General features: G+C 45.0%; 1 protein-coding gene across 1 annotated transcript in view; it reads right to left on the bottom strand.

The window, feature by feature from the left end:
* ERCC6L (ERCC excision repair 6 like, spindle assembly checkpoint helicase) overlaps window positions 1-16,088 on the bottom strand; it is a 148,091-nt gene that overhangs the window by 63,289 nt on the left and 68,714 nt on the right. The window contains exons 15-18 of the mRNA XM_085859108.1: window positions 13,730-13,843; window positions 13,385-13,521; window positions 11,662-11,763; window positions 266-414 (exon numbers count right to left, since the gene is read on the bottom strand). Of these exons, the coding sequence (XP_085715234.1) occupies window positions 266-414; window positions 11,662-11,763; window positions 13,385-13,521; window positions 13,730-13,843 (502 nt within the window). The remainder of the gene's footprint in view (window positions 1-265; window positions 415-11,661; window positions 11,764-13,384; window positions 13,522-13,729; window positions 13,844-16,088) is intronic.

The following is a 16,088-nucleotide window of genomic DNA, read 5'->3' as shown; positions in this document are numbered from 1 at the left end:
TTACTTTATAGAGATAGCCGGTTGGAAAAAAAAAATAAAAAAACGCGTACTATTGGCTACCACAAGGTGGCATTTGTGGCCTATGTTAGCACATTCTACATGGACAAACAGACAAATGGACCCAAATTCAATACTCTCTCCTCTGGCAAGGGAAGTAAATTTCACCCATTGATACATTTTTCAAATGGCAGGGACTACACGTACTCTGCTTGCACACATACCCTGCTTACAATACATGTTCTCCAGATGGCATTTTAGACATTACCCAGCGAGTGCAGGAATGCAATGTGCTCATCCAAAGTCGGGTCAGTTTTGCGCCCAGTGCCATGCAACTGCTCTAGCTGTTGCTGTGTCTGGGAAACGTGTGTGTCATCCAACACAAACAACTCCCGTAGATCCTGCTGTGTGAAATACCTGCACAGAGACAACAATTCCCAGAGACAATCCTGAAATGCAAAGTACAAGTCGTCTTCTCAGTCAATCAAATTTAGTTGCACTTCCAATGCACTCAACTTAACTTGCACAACTCCTCAAAAAGCTTCTCCAAAAGCATGGATCACCAGCAATGCAGGAAAAAATTGATAACTATGTTCAAATAACTCACAATCGGTGAAAATAAACTTTTTTTTTCAATCAACTTTGGTTTCAATAATCCCAAAATTGTAATCAAAGCCAGTCAAGTCAAACATCTCTCAATTCTGCTAAAGTTAATTCTCAGCTCTTTTTGCTTGGGAGGTGAAAAACAAAAGGGAATTCAGGAAGTAGCCACTTAACAATTTAGTTAATGTTGCAAGTACAATTTGTGGGGTCTTAGTATTTAATTTGAATGAAGGCATATAGATTGATCATTCTGTGTCAGCAATCTAAAAACACATTAACTTAGTTAAAATATTCTCAAAAGTTTCAGGGCATTGAACCCAAGACTGAATAAAAGCAAGATATAATCTTGCTAAGGTTGGATTAAAAGGATAAACTCCTGACAATGGTGAGATGAAAAAAAAATTAGAGGTTTTTTTTTGTTATTTTTGCTGTACTTTTTGTTCATCCTTGTGCATTATTAGGATAGATTGAACAGAAATTGTCTGCAAAATTGCAATTTCAACTTGACAATGGGCTAAAGGCAAATAAAGTAAATTGTAAAAAAAAAGAACTTGTTTAAAATAACTTGGGTTGGCAGGATGGCAAGGAAGTACGCACAATTGCCACTAAGGTTTGAATGTCGGCCGAGGTATAAACTGCTATCTTGTGAAAACGATTGATCTGCAAGGTTGCAGTAAGAATCTGAACGCTCCATTTTTGTAATAAAACACGTAATGTAATGTAAAATAATAAAACCCAGTGTTTCACAGGCTGGGCGATTCATCAATATGTGTGTCGTCCCTTGGATGGACGTGAAATGGAATTTCCGTATGCTGGCATTAGTTGGTGGATATTAAAGATCCCATGGTGTCCTTCGCAAAGAGCAGGGGAGCTATTCAATCAAGGGGCACATTTTTCCCGCTTGTGTATTCGACCAAGAGTGTGTATATTATTACCACACTGCATTGTTTGCCAGAGAATTATAGTTACATTTCATTTATATTTGGTGAAGGGGAAAGGGGGTCAAGTGGAAAGAAAGAGCACACCTGTGGTCTATTGTGGGGCACAGGGGTTGACGACGGGAAAGAGGTCAGAAACTTTCTCCTTTTTTAGGAGACAATGAACATGTTCATTTCTAAAATAAATCGGTGTGAATTTGCAGTAACTGTGTGTATGAAAATGAATGAGCGTTTGAGACTTATTTGCCCAAATGAAAAGATAAATGTTGCAGAGTGTGGAATTGCTAAAAGATAGTTTGAGGACAGTACTGTAGTTTCCGAATCTCAACTGATCCATTTTCCATTGAGGATTTTAAGTCAACGGCAATGAACGTTAGGGAAGCAAGGTGGGGTGACAGTTGTGATAGAAATGATAAATAAAAACAAAATGATCAGGAAATAGTCGAAAGCCAACCAAACCCCGTGTCAGTTCTAGTGTGTGAAGCACAGGCGATTATTTCAGGTGATGAACATAATCATGGCGTTTCACAGTGGAATCAACTCGCATTGATGTGAATCCAAGGGGTTTTCGAGGCACATTTCAAATGTATTTCTGTGTTTTAAATTCCAATAGTTCCACGGAGATGGAAGATGACCTTGGACAAAGAAGATGACAAAGACGACTTCAAAATGCTGAATTCACCGATTTTAGCTTTTTGTATGTGTTTGTTTGTTCAGAAGCAGATAACTTTATAAACCATCTAACTTATTGGACTAAAATGAGACATCACCTTTTTTTTTTAAATCAAAGATGTGAAGGCTCTTGGAAGAGCAAAAATGTGCAAAATGCCTTTGTGGATATATTCTTAACTCAATGCCAATGGCAGTGCAATTAAACTAAAATAACTTAATTGGAGGTGAATCCCAAAAGACTTGTACTAGATTGTGAGGCAAACCCATGGCCATTCTTAGGCGAAGCGCCATTCACAATGAGGCAAATAAACTCGGTGCATGGCTGGCTTTGCATGCACAAACCATATGAGGATTTATTGTTAGGTCAGGCCAGATCAGATCTTTGACTTGCTACGGGTATCATGTAAACCTGGACGAACCTGTTTCATGGTCGGGTTGTCGGTGACTAAACTGTCTCCCCCACCAGGTTTTCTGGTGAGGAGGGTGTATGATATGGACACCCAGCAGGAATAAAAACAAAACCTGTCAAAGGGTGGAGGAGCTCCTTGTGAGCCAACGGCCATCCATATCTAGAGCCAAACTGTGTTTGCGGACGTCCTCCTGCAGTTGGGTTACTGTATTTTTTAGGACGTTGGTGGCAGGACTTGCACTCCGGCCACTGCAAACCCCTTCACTCAAAACATAAGGAAATGCATAACATAAGAAAACCGTAAAGAAGATTGAAAACCAACTCTGTGGGAGTACCTCCTGTGCAGCTGCCCTCCGCCAGGCAGCTCACTGGATGACGGGATTGGGGTAAATCCTTCGAGACGCCCACTCATTGATGATAGGAGGAAAACCACGGGGTAACATTCCCGGGTCAGATTGTGGGAGAGTGTGTCGGAGTGGAGCTGAGGTGTCGTCCACCAGACAGTGGTCACCTGGGTTAACCTGAGGCAATCCCTTTGGGTAGGTGCCTAGAATATCCTATCCCAAAGAGAGGATGATTAGCAGTCTCTGTTATCATCTGAGCTCAAGCATTTGAACATCGGCATTGCAGCACTCTATGAGATTCGGACACCAGAGAGTGGCGAGATCATGGTGGGTGGTTACACCGACTATTGGTTTGGTCGCTCTGATGGTTATCATGTCCAAGGAATTGCTGTAGCTGTGTCCGATGGTAATTGAGGTAACACCGGTCAATGAGCACATTATGAGACGAAAGAGTCATAACTCCTTGGGTCGTTTCTGTGGTCTCTGTATTTGCTATGAATGAGGCGAGTGATCTCACCGTGAAGGACACATTCTATGCTACACTTGAGCCTGTGGTTGATCCCACAGGCGAGATACCCTTCTCGTCTTGGGGTATTTCAATGCATCGAATGGAACTGATCAGGATGGATATGAGACATGTGGTGGTCCCCATGGGTCTGGAACAGTGAACCAGACAGCACAAAATTTCTTGACTTTGCAATAAATCATGGTCTTAGGGTGGCTGGTTCATGGTTTCAGTGCCCACAGGCTCATCACTGGACTTGGTATTCCAACGCTGGTGGTGTGGCAAAGGAGATTGACCACGTGCTCAATGATGGTCGCTGGAGGATGATCCATGACTGCAGGGTCCACCAGAATGCTCAGTTCCTCAATACCGACCACATGCTTGTGGTAGCAACTCTGAAGTTGCAGCTTAAATCTGGGAGAATGGTACCATCACAGCCTCAGCTCGATATTGGCAAGCTCAAGGATGAGAGGGCAGCTGTGGAGTTTGCAAACAGGTTAAGTGCGGATTTGAGGAATCTTGAAGAGTTGTGGAGTGCCTACAAGACCACCATCCTTGATGTTGCTGGTGGATGTCTTGGAACTCACCGTCAGGCGAAGAAGAATTTTGTCTCTCAAGAGACACTGGATACCATTGACCAGAATCGCAGCGCCAGGCTTAATGGCAGAACTAAGCTGTTCAGGGAGTTGAGGCATAAAACTGAACATGCGCTGAGGGTGGACAAGGGGGCCTATGTGCAAGGAATCTGTGAGGGGCGAGAGCATCACCTGTGGTCAAGTGATTCTCGTCCTGCGTACAGAGGAATTCGCACATTGCATTCCTCCAAGCCAGTCCCTCGGTGTACCACAGTTCGAGTGGAGGGTGCAGAGCTCTTGAAAGAGGAATCCGAAAGTGAAAGCACGCTGGGCTGGTTACTTTGAGTGGCTGTACCCGGCTGATCCACCAGCTGTCGAGTTGGAGGTCAGGGGTGTTACTATCCCTATTGCTGACTCTCCATTTAACTGTGATCCACCTTCATGTGTGGAAACAGGCTGTGGTGAACCGGTTGAAATGGGGGCAAAGCTCCTGGGAAGTGTTGTATCCATGTTGAACTTTTCAAGGCTGGTGGAAATGCTGTACTCATGTAATTGCATGCAATTCTGTGCTCGACCTGGAACAAACGCATCATCCCAACAGACTGGAAGAGGGGCCTTGTTGTCCCTCTCTGGAAAGGGAAGGGTGATCGCCAAGAGTGCAACAACTACTGAGGGGTGACGCTACTCTCAGTGCTGGCCAAGGTCTTTGCTCGGATAATTCTTGAAAAGGTTTGCAACCATCTGCTTGAGCAGCAGCGCCCAGAGCAGTCAGTATTTACACCAAAGAGGTCAATGATTGACCGTATACTTGCTCTTCCTCATTGAGCGCAGACAAGAATTTCGGCAGGGGCTGTTTGCAGCCTATGTTGATCTCTGCAAAGCATTCGATTCAGTGAGTCTGGATTCCCTCTGGAAGATTCTTAGTCTTCGTGGGGTGCCACCAAAACTGATCAATCTGATGTCTGAACTATACTCTGGTACTGAGAGTGCTGTGAGATGGGGTGATATCATCTCCGACTAATTTCCAGTTGTTACTGGAGTTCATCAGGGGTGTGTACTGGCCTAACACTTTTCAGTGCTTGTACGGACTTGATTCTGGGGAGGATGTCAGAGAGATCAAGCTGTGGTGTGTCATTTGGGAATGTCATGATCTCTGACCTTGATTTCGCAGATGATGCAGTCATCTTTGCGGAGACTCAAAAGATCCTTTTGGGGGTCCTCGATGTGCTGAATGTGGAGTTGGAGCTACTGGGATTATGGATTTCCTGGGTCAAAACTAAGATCCAGGCTTTCAATGCCATTTTGGATGCTGCTGTCTTGTCTGTATCTGTTTGTGGTGAGGATGTTGAGGTCACGGAGAGATTTAATTTCCTTGGTCGTAATATTCATGTCTCTGCTGGCTGTGAGCCAGAGGTGAACAGATGTCTGGGTCAGGCCTGAGGAGTCATGGATTTACTGGATCATGGGGTGTGGCGCTGTCAGTACCTGTGCAGGAGGTCGAAAGTCTGAGTCTTCAGGTCCTTAGTGCTTCCAGTCTTGCTCTACAGATGTGAGACTTGGACTCTGACCAGGGATCTGAGACGGAGACTTAATTCCTTTGGTACCAGGTCTCTTCGGAGAATCCTTGGCTATCGCTGGTCGGACTTTGTCTCCAACATGTGGTTTCTGAGAGAGAATTAAATGAGATTTGTTACCTGCATAGTCCGTGAGCGTCAGCTGCAGCTGTTTGGGCACGTGGCTCGTTTTCCTGACGCTGATCCTGTTCAGCGGATTCTCTCAGTGAGGGAGCCTCGTGAGTGGAGGAGGCCAATGGGCCAACCACGTGCCTCGTTGTTGAAGCAGATTGATCAGCATCTCAAGGAGATGGGGTTGGGCCAGGAATCTGCCTGGGGGGTGGCCAGACGGAGGCCCCTGGAGTATCGGCGGAAAGTGGACGCAGCGACGAGCTGCTCTGGCGCATGCTCCCAAGCCTGACCTGATTGCAAACCAGATGAGTTACCCTGAAGTACAACATGAAGCAGACCTTGGCAGACTGGAAAATCGACAATCATAAATGGCGTCTGTGTGTCCATAGCTATGTCAGCGATATTCACTCATCGTCTGTTCATCTCACTGACCAATCGTGGGTACCCATTTTTCCCTTCACTCAACGATTGGTCACGGCACTGAGGCAATTACAATATTTATGATTATGGTGTGGCGTCTTCAGCACACAGCTTTCCTCACCTCATGTTTCCTCACCCCTCACAACAATGATTACAATATTGATGATAGTTACCTCACCCCTCACAGCGGTGATTGCAACATTGGTGATTATGGTGTAATGTCTTTATTCCTCACTTTCCTCACCACGTGACTCATCCTGGTGATTACTATATTGATCGTGGCACTATCCTTGACAATTTTAAGTTTCTTTGACTCCTCGGACACAAAGCCATCTGTGTCCAGTGGGCTGACATGGGTACTCCTGCCCATGGGGTGGGGGGTGCCCGCGAGTAATGATAATTAAACAGGCATGAGCTTGGTATATTTGGAAAGCAGGCTGGGAGCTATTTCTAAGATGTAACATATCACCACTCATGGCACTTCTTATGGGATATGAACATCCATGATGCGAGGTCAAGGCAGTTATAATTATCCATTGTAAAGAAGAAATAAATGCACAGCTAACCAACAAACCATACTTAGCATGACTACCGATTCTGAAACAAACAGGAAAGCAGACTTAGCCTCAGACGACATTTCATGAATAATCCATGAACTCCATCAGGCCAATGTTCCCACTCAGGCACGTGGCTACCATTTTATATCAACATAACGTTAAATTTTCGGCTACGTGGCAATGCACAAAATGTTTGGTATGCTCGAATCAATAGAGCAGATGTGCCTGTGGTTAAATCTATTCTTTCCTGTTCATTTCAAAATTGGAAGATCAGGGCCGAGTTCTACTTGTTATGAAATTATATACTTTTCTAAGTTATTGTCTATTATGTAAAATTACAGACGTTTCAATTACACCAAATTATTTTGGAAAATACTTTTTGATACCTGAATAATTTGAAAACCAAAATTCAATCATGCATTTCTTATTGAGAAATTTTAAACAATGGGCTTCCTTTAATGCAAGATTCGGAATCGGCTTTCATCTAATCTCAGGAGAGAAAGAAAACAACATCCATCCAAACCTCAATATTGAGCATTCAAACTTGTCTCCCTCCTCTAATACATTGTGGCACCTACTAAGTCTGTCTCCATAGAATGTTCCCCCACCATCCTCGCCCACTCTTCAAATGGCACTAAAACAAACTCCGGTCATGAGAAGGCCGAGTGCCTCAATTCTGTGTTTGTTTTGAAAAATTGTCCCCAACCGCTCGCTCTCTATACCCACCCTAGCCAGCCACACCAAATTGCTCCTGGACTCTGTCTTTTGCAGTTGAGAAGGTGTAGAAGTTTCTGGCAACCTTCGACTCTGAATTTACAAAAAATCGAAAAACCTGTTCAGCAGCTGTTGCACATCCTCTTTCTGCCTATCATTTGCCCATAGTCATCTTCCATTTGCATGGAAGTCAGCCTTCATCATCACTTTACATAAACAAGGGGTAAAAATGGCCCTCTCAACTACAGATCTATCAACCCACTTCTAATCATCAGTAAGGTCATGGAGTCGTCATCGCAGTTGATACGAAATCCTTACTTTTCTCCAACGACCTCATCTCAGATCAATTCGGATTCAGACCAGGTCACTCACTCTACCTTAGATACACGGCTTCTGGTCTCCCAACAATGGATGAAGATTGGAGGCCCTTAATGACAGACATGAGATCAGGACAGTCTCCCTCAAGTCTGGACTCCAGTCTAGTCAAGACGTTTGTTGAAGTTTCGATACAGTCTGGCATATGCCATTTTCTCCAAACTCTCTGCCTATGGCATCCCTGGCCAACTCCACACATGGGTTACTGACTACTCTCACAACCAGCATGCAGCTCTCAACCAAATCCTTTAATCTCCTATCCCTGTCAAAGCTGGAGTGCCTCAAGGCAGTGCTCTGGGCCCAGTCCTATACCTATTCTTCATCAACGATCTCTCAAGAAAATCCTCTTTATCTATTTGCTGATGACTCACCATCAGGGCCTCACTGTGAGCCATGATATTTCTTCGGCAAACCACATTTCAAAAGTGGCCTCCAAAGCAAGCCACCGATTAGAAATCCTCCATTGTGCAAAATCATTCCTTGGCACACCTGAACTCTTATCAAACAAGGTTTTCATCCGCAGCTTGATGGACTGCTCATCCTTCTGGACTGGTGCTCTTGCCTCACACTTTGCTCAGCTTGACAATCTGAAAAACAAGCCCTTCAAGATCACTGGAATCTCCCATGATGAAGCAGAGGCTATGGGCATATCACTTACCCATTGCAAACAGGTCGTTGGTCCCTCTCTGTCGTCTCCTGCCTTCTTTCTTTTCTTTCACCCTCTGCCCTTTCCATGTTTTGTACCCCCCCCCTCCCCTCACCCCCCAGGATTCTGCAGGGCACACGCGGTCCACCAGCAACTCCCTTCTGGTGAAGCTCAAAAAATCCAGAATTACTGCTTCCCTCCACTCATTCACTCCTCTTTTTTTTCCCCACCTGTGGAACCAACTCACATTCTCTTCAATCTCATTCTTTCCTCAATTTATTGAAGACAGCTGTTCACCACTATCTCAGATCATCCCCCGTCCAGGACAATGATCTTTTTTACCCCTATAGCCCCTCCACCCACCCCCATTTGACAAATTTCCAGCTTTTCCTTTCTGAGACTTTGTTGCTGTATCCATCATGTCCAACCTGTGCATCTTCCCCTCCCCCTCATTCTTCACCACATCCCTTATTTGTCTGTCTACCTCTATTTTGTCCCTCATCCTGACTGTTGGCGCTCCACCCCACCCACTCTCTTTCTACTGGTCCTTTTGTTATGTTGTGTCCTGATCCATACTGTGTTCTTGCTCTTCCAAAAGCTATGACTTTGTATCTAATATATAAAGCTCTTTCTAACCACTAAACTGACTCACTCACTCACTCACTCAATGACTCACAAACTGATATTAAAGATCGGTACCTTCCAGGTGAAACACAGAGCTGAAATTTTGTGAGCTGATGGACAGCGAAGCCGGTACACTGGGAAAAAAATGACAGAATCATCGGAAAACATCCATAAATGAAAATATTGTCACGGGCAGCGGTTACGTTAAATCCCTGACCCAAATTGTGGTGACGGGCGGTTAACACCGCCAGCCCGGATAGCCGAGCGGTTTTCCTGAAGAGGCGGACACATTGATCAGAGATAACGCACACGGGGAGTGTGGGGTGCGGCACTGGCGGAGCGACGGAGGCATGGGGAAGCACAGCACAGGGGTTTATACTTTAACCCCACGACAAATACACGGACACATCTACTTAAATTAAATGCAGGAATTTAGTGACAAGAGAAATATTTACAAAGGGATAATGCAAAACGTAATAATAAATGTGAGATAAATTAAACCTAAAGATGAGGCACCTCCACACATAGACTTAAACACAGACAAAGGGAAACAAAAATAAAAGAAAATCCTTCCTTTATTGTGGCATAGCTTTGTCCAGAGATGGTCTTTGTGGAACTTGGAATCGAGGTGCTTTGCCCTGCATGTATGGACACGCCCAAAAATGGCGCCAAGCCGCTCTCTCGCAGTGGGAAAAACGTACGTCGGGCAATTCATGATTGGTATTCAACACCAAGGCTCAGAGACCCCATGCAGCTTCTTCGTGCATCGATCGTCCTCACCGACCCGCTGCTTGTCAGAATGACACCGTCCCTTTCGGTGTCATACACGAGGCGTCGGGGCCCGTCTCTTACGACCCAACCAAGAGCCAATGGCCAGCATCTTTCTCAGTACGTGAACCAATTCGCCTCAGCATGAATAAAACAATCGTGCCGTCTTCTTTATGCGCCAAAGGAAAGCCAACCGTATCGCCCTATTCTTACAGGCCATCTCCTCGCCCTGTTCTCTCTCGACCGCGTGTGTCCCTTACTCCCAACTGAACCAACGAAGCCAACCACCTCCTCGCTTCGCGATCTCTCCTTAACGTCACACGGAACAACCATTCCACCTCCAGGGCTTGGCTTGCTCACATGAAACCCTGGAAGGTGGGGCCTCTGCCTGCTCGGCACGCCTTGCTTGCTTGTTAGCATTGTGGTTATTATAAAAACGCACTTCTTCCTGGTTAGCTTGTAAATGGAAAAACGTAGGAATATTCCACCGGTGGCAATCACGTACTGAGGAACTTAGCCTTAATCCCAATCAAATTAACACCGCACCACCATCCGTGTGGTGACACGTAACACTTAAGCCCACAGATTCCCTACTTAACTACATTGAGATGTCTCATACACGTCCACAGACTAAACAACTCGATTCAATCCTAACTTTCCTATGAAATTCCTCCATCTACCCCCACAACCGTAACAATAAAATAAATGCAAAAACAAGCAGTCATAGACTGGTACTTACGAAATCGTCAACTTGACCTCTGACCTTGTCTAATAAAAGCTGTCTCGAGAGAAGGTAGCGACGCAAACCAGAAGTTTCTACGATGATTCTGTACCAAACCATCAAAAATCGAATGTTTTGGATGTTTGACCTCACTGTGACCTTGACCTTTTGACCAAAATCTAATCAGCGCTAGCCACCACCCTCCTGAATCACGTGGTGCAATTTGATATTGGTAGCTTCTTCCGTTCTCGAATTATCATTTTTTGGATGTTTGACCTCACTGTGACCTTGACTTTTGACCGATTTTGACCAAAATCTAATCAGCACTAGCCATCACCCTCCTGAATCACGTGGTGTAATTTGACATTGGTAGCTTCTTCCGTTCTCGAATTATCGTGCCTACAAACAAACAAACAAACAAACAGAAACGGAAGTCATCAATATACTTACGAAATCTTTATATTTCGTAAGTAAAAAAAGAAAAGAAAAAGTAAATGAAAAAAATTGCAGGTGAACGACCAGAGAATGAGGAAGCACAGTAATTTTGTGTGCCAACGGACATTGAAGCCGATACACCAGGAAAAAATAAAAATCACAGAACTGTCGGAAATCATAAGTAAATGCAAAATCAAATACAGGTGAGCTATCCAAGACAATGGGGAAGCACGGTTCGTATGCTTACACAATGTGTAAGCATCCCTCGCTAGTAAATATAAAAATGACTTCAAAAATACTATTAATTGATATGGATGAATGGATGATCCTCCTTGTGCCATCAAGTGCATCAGGCTGCCGAGGCAGTTTCATTGGTTAGTTGGAGGGCACAATCCGAGACGGGTCGCCACTCCGACGCAGGAAACTCGAATGGCTCACTTTTCCCAGCAAGCTGGTACTCATTTTGCTGACCACGGAAGGATGACAGACTGAGTGAACCCGCATGGAATTATTTTGGCACAGCTGGGACTTGAACCTTAAGATATTGTGCCAGCCACCTTGACTGTTAAGCCATCATCAAGCTTATTAATCGATATATCTGAATGATATAAAATCTGTGATCCTTCATTCCCACTGGGCCATTGTTCAATCCTTAATCAATGCAGGTTCAAACCTCATTGGGTTCTTCTCATCCCCTGTGGACTGCCTGATGATTGATTCTTTAAAAACTTGTCGCCGGTAAATTTTTTCTTCAACTGTTCCACACGTAATGAGTCTGCAAGAAAAAGGAAAAAAAACAAACCATTCCAATATAAACAATGACAAAATTACAAGTACTATAAGTAAATAAATAAGAACAGCCTAATTATTACCTCCACCACCGAAGGTGAAGGAGGTTATGCTTTCACCCCTTTTTGTCTGTCTGCGTACAGGATATCTCAAAAAGTTGTGGACGGATCCGGATGAATTTTTGTGGGCAGGTTTGGTGTCTGACAAGGACGAACTGATTCGATTTTGGTGAAGATCCGGATCCGGATCAGACTACTCGAATTTTTTTAAGTGATTCTTCACCATTGAGAGATTGGGCCAAAAAGGATATATAGCACAATATCTCAAAAAGGTGTGGACGGATTCGGATGAAACATGGTGAACAGGTTTGGTGTGTGACCACGACGAATTGATTCGATTTTGGTGAAGATCCGGATCCGGATCTGGACCTGATAATTTCGTAAGTGATTCTTCACCATTGAGAGATGGGGCTAAAAATGATACATAGCACGATATCTCAAAAAGTTGTGGACGGATTCGGATGAAACTTGGTGGAAAGGTTGGGTGTGTGACAACGAAGAATTGATTCGATTTTGGTGAAGATCCGGATCTGGATCCGACTATGAGAATTTTAAACGTGATTCTTCACCATTGAGAGATGGGGCTAAAAATGATACAAAGCACGGTATCTCAAAAATGTATTGGGCCAGATATGTTTTCATGGATCAGGAATTACAGGGCGGAGGTATGCACTCCACTGAGTGCCCTTCTAGTTTCAAAAGTGTAACTTGGATTATATGCAGTTCCTTTATCACACAAATGGCTTGTGTAGTACAGGCAATGTTTGATGTTTCATTCTGCCTTTTAGAACAATGCAGCACAATTTTCCCCCTTTTGCAAGGAATTTTTGCAATTTTCCCCCATTGTGCATCCCTAGGTCTGGTAGTAACCCTCTTTTTGTTAAACTCCCAAAATCCAGGCTCACTATTGGAAACTCAGTGCCCCTTCACTATTTCAGAGAGCAATTATATTTGTGGTCGTCACGACATCGACAATCCATCCATCCATTGGGACCATACTCTGTGCAGAGTGTTGGTGCTGGCGAAGCAGTCTCCTTGGCTGTTGGGCACAATCCTGGATGGGTCGCCACTCCGACACAGTATACCAGCATGCTGGCACTCATTTTGCCGACCTCAGAAGGATGACAGGTCGAGTTAACCCTACCTGGTATTAATTCAACAGCTGAGCGGGATTTGAACTCAGGACCCTAGGACCCCAAACCCACCACCCTAATCATTAAGCCAACACATCGACAATGGAAAGAAAAAAAACAAGCCAACATGGCTAGCGTGTCGATATGCTAAATGGGTGGTTAAGGTTTATTGACCCAACAAACCAGTGTATCAATTAAATCCAACAAAATAACTATTAGATGGTACAAAGGGCTATTTCCATTTTACTCTATGTACGTACAGACACATGACTGAAAGAAAACATTTCATTCAATTCAGAAAGGTTAAATGGATTAATAACAAAACAAAAACCTTTCACGGTAAACATGGTAAAAACAAATACACATGAAATGTTGGAATGATTTTTGCACAGCCAGCCTGCATGTACATCCTCACCTGTAGATAATGACGTTCTGAGCTTGTCCAATGCGGTAAGCTCGATCAATGGCCTGTGCGTCAATTGCTGGGTTCCAACTGGGATCAAAAATGACCACGCGGTTTGCTGCAGTGAGCGTCAGACCAACACCTCCAACCTGAAAATCCATACTTACCGCATCAAGTCGAGGCCGATTTGTTCCCGTACAAATAGTTACATGTGATCAAATCAAGCAAGCGGTTAATAAAATCAATGCATACTCCGTCCATATAAGGACATCAAACCGGAGAACCCATCCGCTAGAAATGGTCGTTCGTAGACGTTAATCCCCACCCCAAGGAACAACGTTCATTTCAAAGTCAAACCTGCATACTGAGAAGAAACACTTCGTAGCTCTTGTCATTTTGAAAAGTATGAATTAGTTTGTCCCTTTGTCCAAGTTTCTTTATTGTGCCATCAATCCGGATGACCTTGAAATGCTGGAGCAAAACACATTTGAAACAAAATTAAAGGAAAGCACAAATACAATTCTCACTGGTCACTTTTTCAACATACCAACAATTGAAGTGGAAACGGAAAAGCATACGAGTCTTATGACAGAATCATATTTTTATCTGCAGTAAAGCCCATTCCATTTTGAAATGTTAAAAACCTTGATTATGCAGCTAATTTTGGCAGTTTCGTACTTCCGTTAGCCTTTACAGAAAGACTGCTTGACAAACCCTCAAAATCTACCTGTGAACATTTTGTAGCATAGTTGTATTCCTTGGAACTTATTGGCTGAATGATATATCAACACCTGTTTGAAGTAAACTGCCTATGCAGGTAACAAGATGGCATCTAGGACTGGACATTATCTTGGTATCCTCCACAGAGCCAAGTCTAGAATCGGGACACGCAAGTCATTCCAAGATAAGGATGTGCAAGAGCAGCAGAGCAGGCTTTAGCGATACGTAAGCGAATGCCGTCCTGTCCATTTGCAGAATCAGAGTTGAGGGTTGCCAGAAACTTCTCTACCTTCTCTGTTGCAAAAGAAACAGAGTCCTGTAGCAGTTGGGTACAACTGGGTAGGGTGGGTTCAGAGAACGAGAGGTTGGAGACAAGATTTGGAAGCAAACAAAGACTTGAGGTATTTAGCTTTCTCATTAGCAGAGTTGGAAGGGATGGAGGGCGAACATAATCCTGAGACTCAACAAGACCAGGTTTTTGAGGAAGGAGACAAGTATGAAAGTTCAATATTGAGGGTGGACAGATGTTTTCTGGCTCTCCAGAGAGTAGAGACACTTGTTAAGGGCTTTATGCAATGATCTGAGAAGGAGTTTGCCTACCAGGAAGACAATCTAAGGCAATGCAAGTTGTTTCAAGGCAACTACCTCAACTCACCACAGAATTCAGGGCATCATGAGGAGGAGGAAGGGTAGGATAACTGAAGACGAGATGGGATGGATCTGTACATAAGAGAGAGCAGAGAGAGGGAGGGTGTGGGACGAGGAGGCAGGAGGAGGGTGGAGGAGGTAGGAGGGTGGAGGGGCAGGAGAAGGGTGGAGGGGGCGGGGACAAGGGGAAAGGGGGATGCCGAGACGGAGTGGTACGAGGGGGAAGGGGGAGGCCGAGAGCAGGTGGGATGAGAGGGAAAGGGGAATGCCGAGAGGGAAGGGGGCTGTCGAGATGGGGCGGGACAAGGGGGATGCCAAGAGCGGGTGGGATGATGGGGAAAGGGGGATGCAGAGAGTGGGCGAGGCGACCGGCGGGAGGAGCCGAGAATGGGCAAGGCGACCGGCGGGAGGAGCCGAGAGTGGGCGAGGCGACCGGCGGGAGGAGCCGAGAGTGGGCGAGGCGACCGGCGGGAGGAGCCGAGAGTGGGCGAGGCGACCGGCGGGAGGAGCCGAGAGTGGGCGAGGCGACCGGCGGGAGGAGCCATCTGGCCATCCCCCAAACAGATGCCTGGCCCATCCACATCTCTGAGATGCCGAAACACCTGCTGCAATCATGAGGCATGCCCATTGGCCTCCTCCATTCATGAGACTCATTCGCTGAGAGAATCTGGTGAGCAGGATCAGCGTCAGGAAAACGAGCCACATGTCCATGCAGCTGCAGCTGATGCTCACGGACTATACAGGTAACAAATTTCATCTGAGTCTCTCTCAGCAACCGCTCGTTGGACACAAAGTCCGACTCGTGACAGACAAGCATTCTCTGAAGAGACATGGAACTGAAGGAGTTAAGTTTCCATCTCAGATCCTTGATCAGAATCCAAGTACCACATCTCTCGAGCAAGACTGGAAAAACAAAGGACTTAAATACTCGGACTTTCGTCATCCTGCATCGGCACTGACAGCACCACACCCCATAATCCAGTGAATCCATGACTCCCAGGCCAGACCAAGACACTTATCGACCTCTGGCTCACAATACGCGGACACATGAATATCACTACCAAGGTAATTGAATCTCCAGTGACCTCAACATCCTCAACACAAACATGTACAGACAAGTTGCAGCATCCAAGATGTCATTGAAAGCCTGGAACTTAGTTTTGACCCATGAAACCCATAATCCCAGCAGCTCAGACTCCTCAGTCAGCCCCTTGAGAGCCCCTTTAGGATATTCAGCATCTCTGCAAAGATGCTTGCATCATCTGCAAAATCAAGATCTTGACATTCACAAATGATGCACCGCAGATTGATCTCTCCGATATCTTCCCCAGAATCTAGTCCAAACAAG

Source organism: Eptatretus burgeri, chromosome 16, assembly GCF_056783735.1.
Source record: "Eptatretus burgeri isolate ZD-2024b chromosome 16, Ebu_testis_v1, whole genome shotgun sequence".
NCBI classification, from domain to species: domain Eukaryota; kingdom Metazoa; phylum Chordata; class Myxini; order Myxiniformes; family Myxinidae; genus Eptatretus; species Eptatretus burgeri.
Note: the sequence above shows the minus strand (reverse complement) of the source record. Positions and strands in the feature narration are given on the sequence as shown.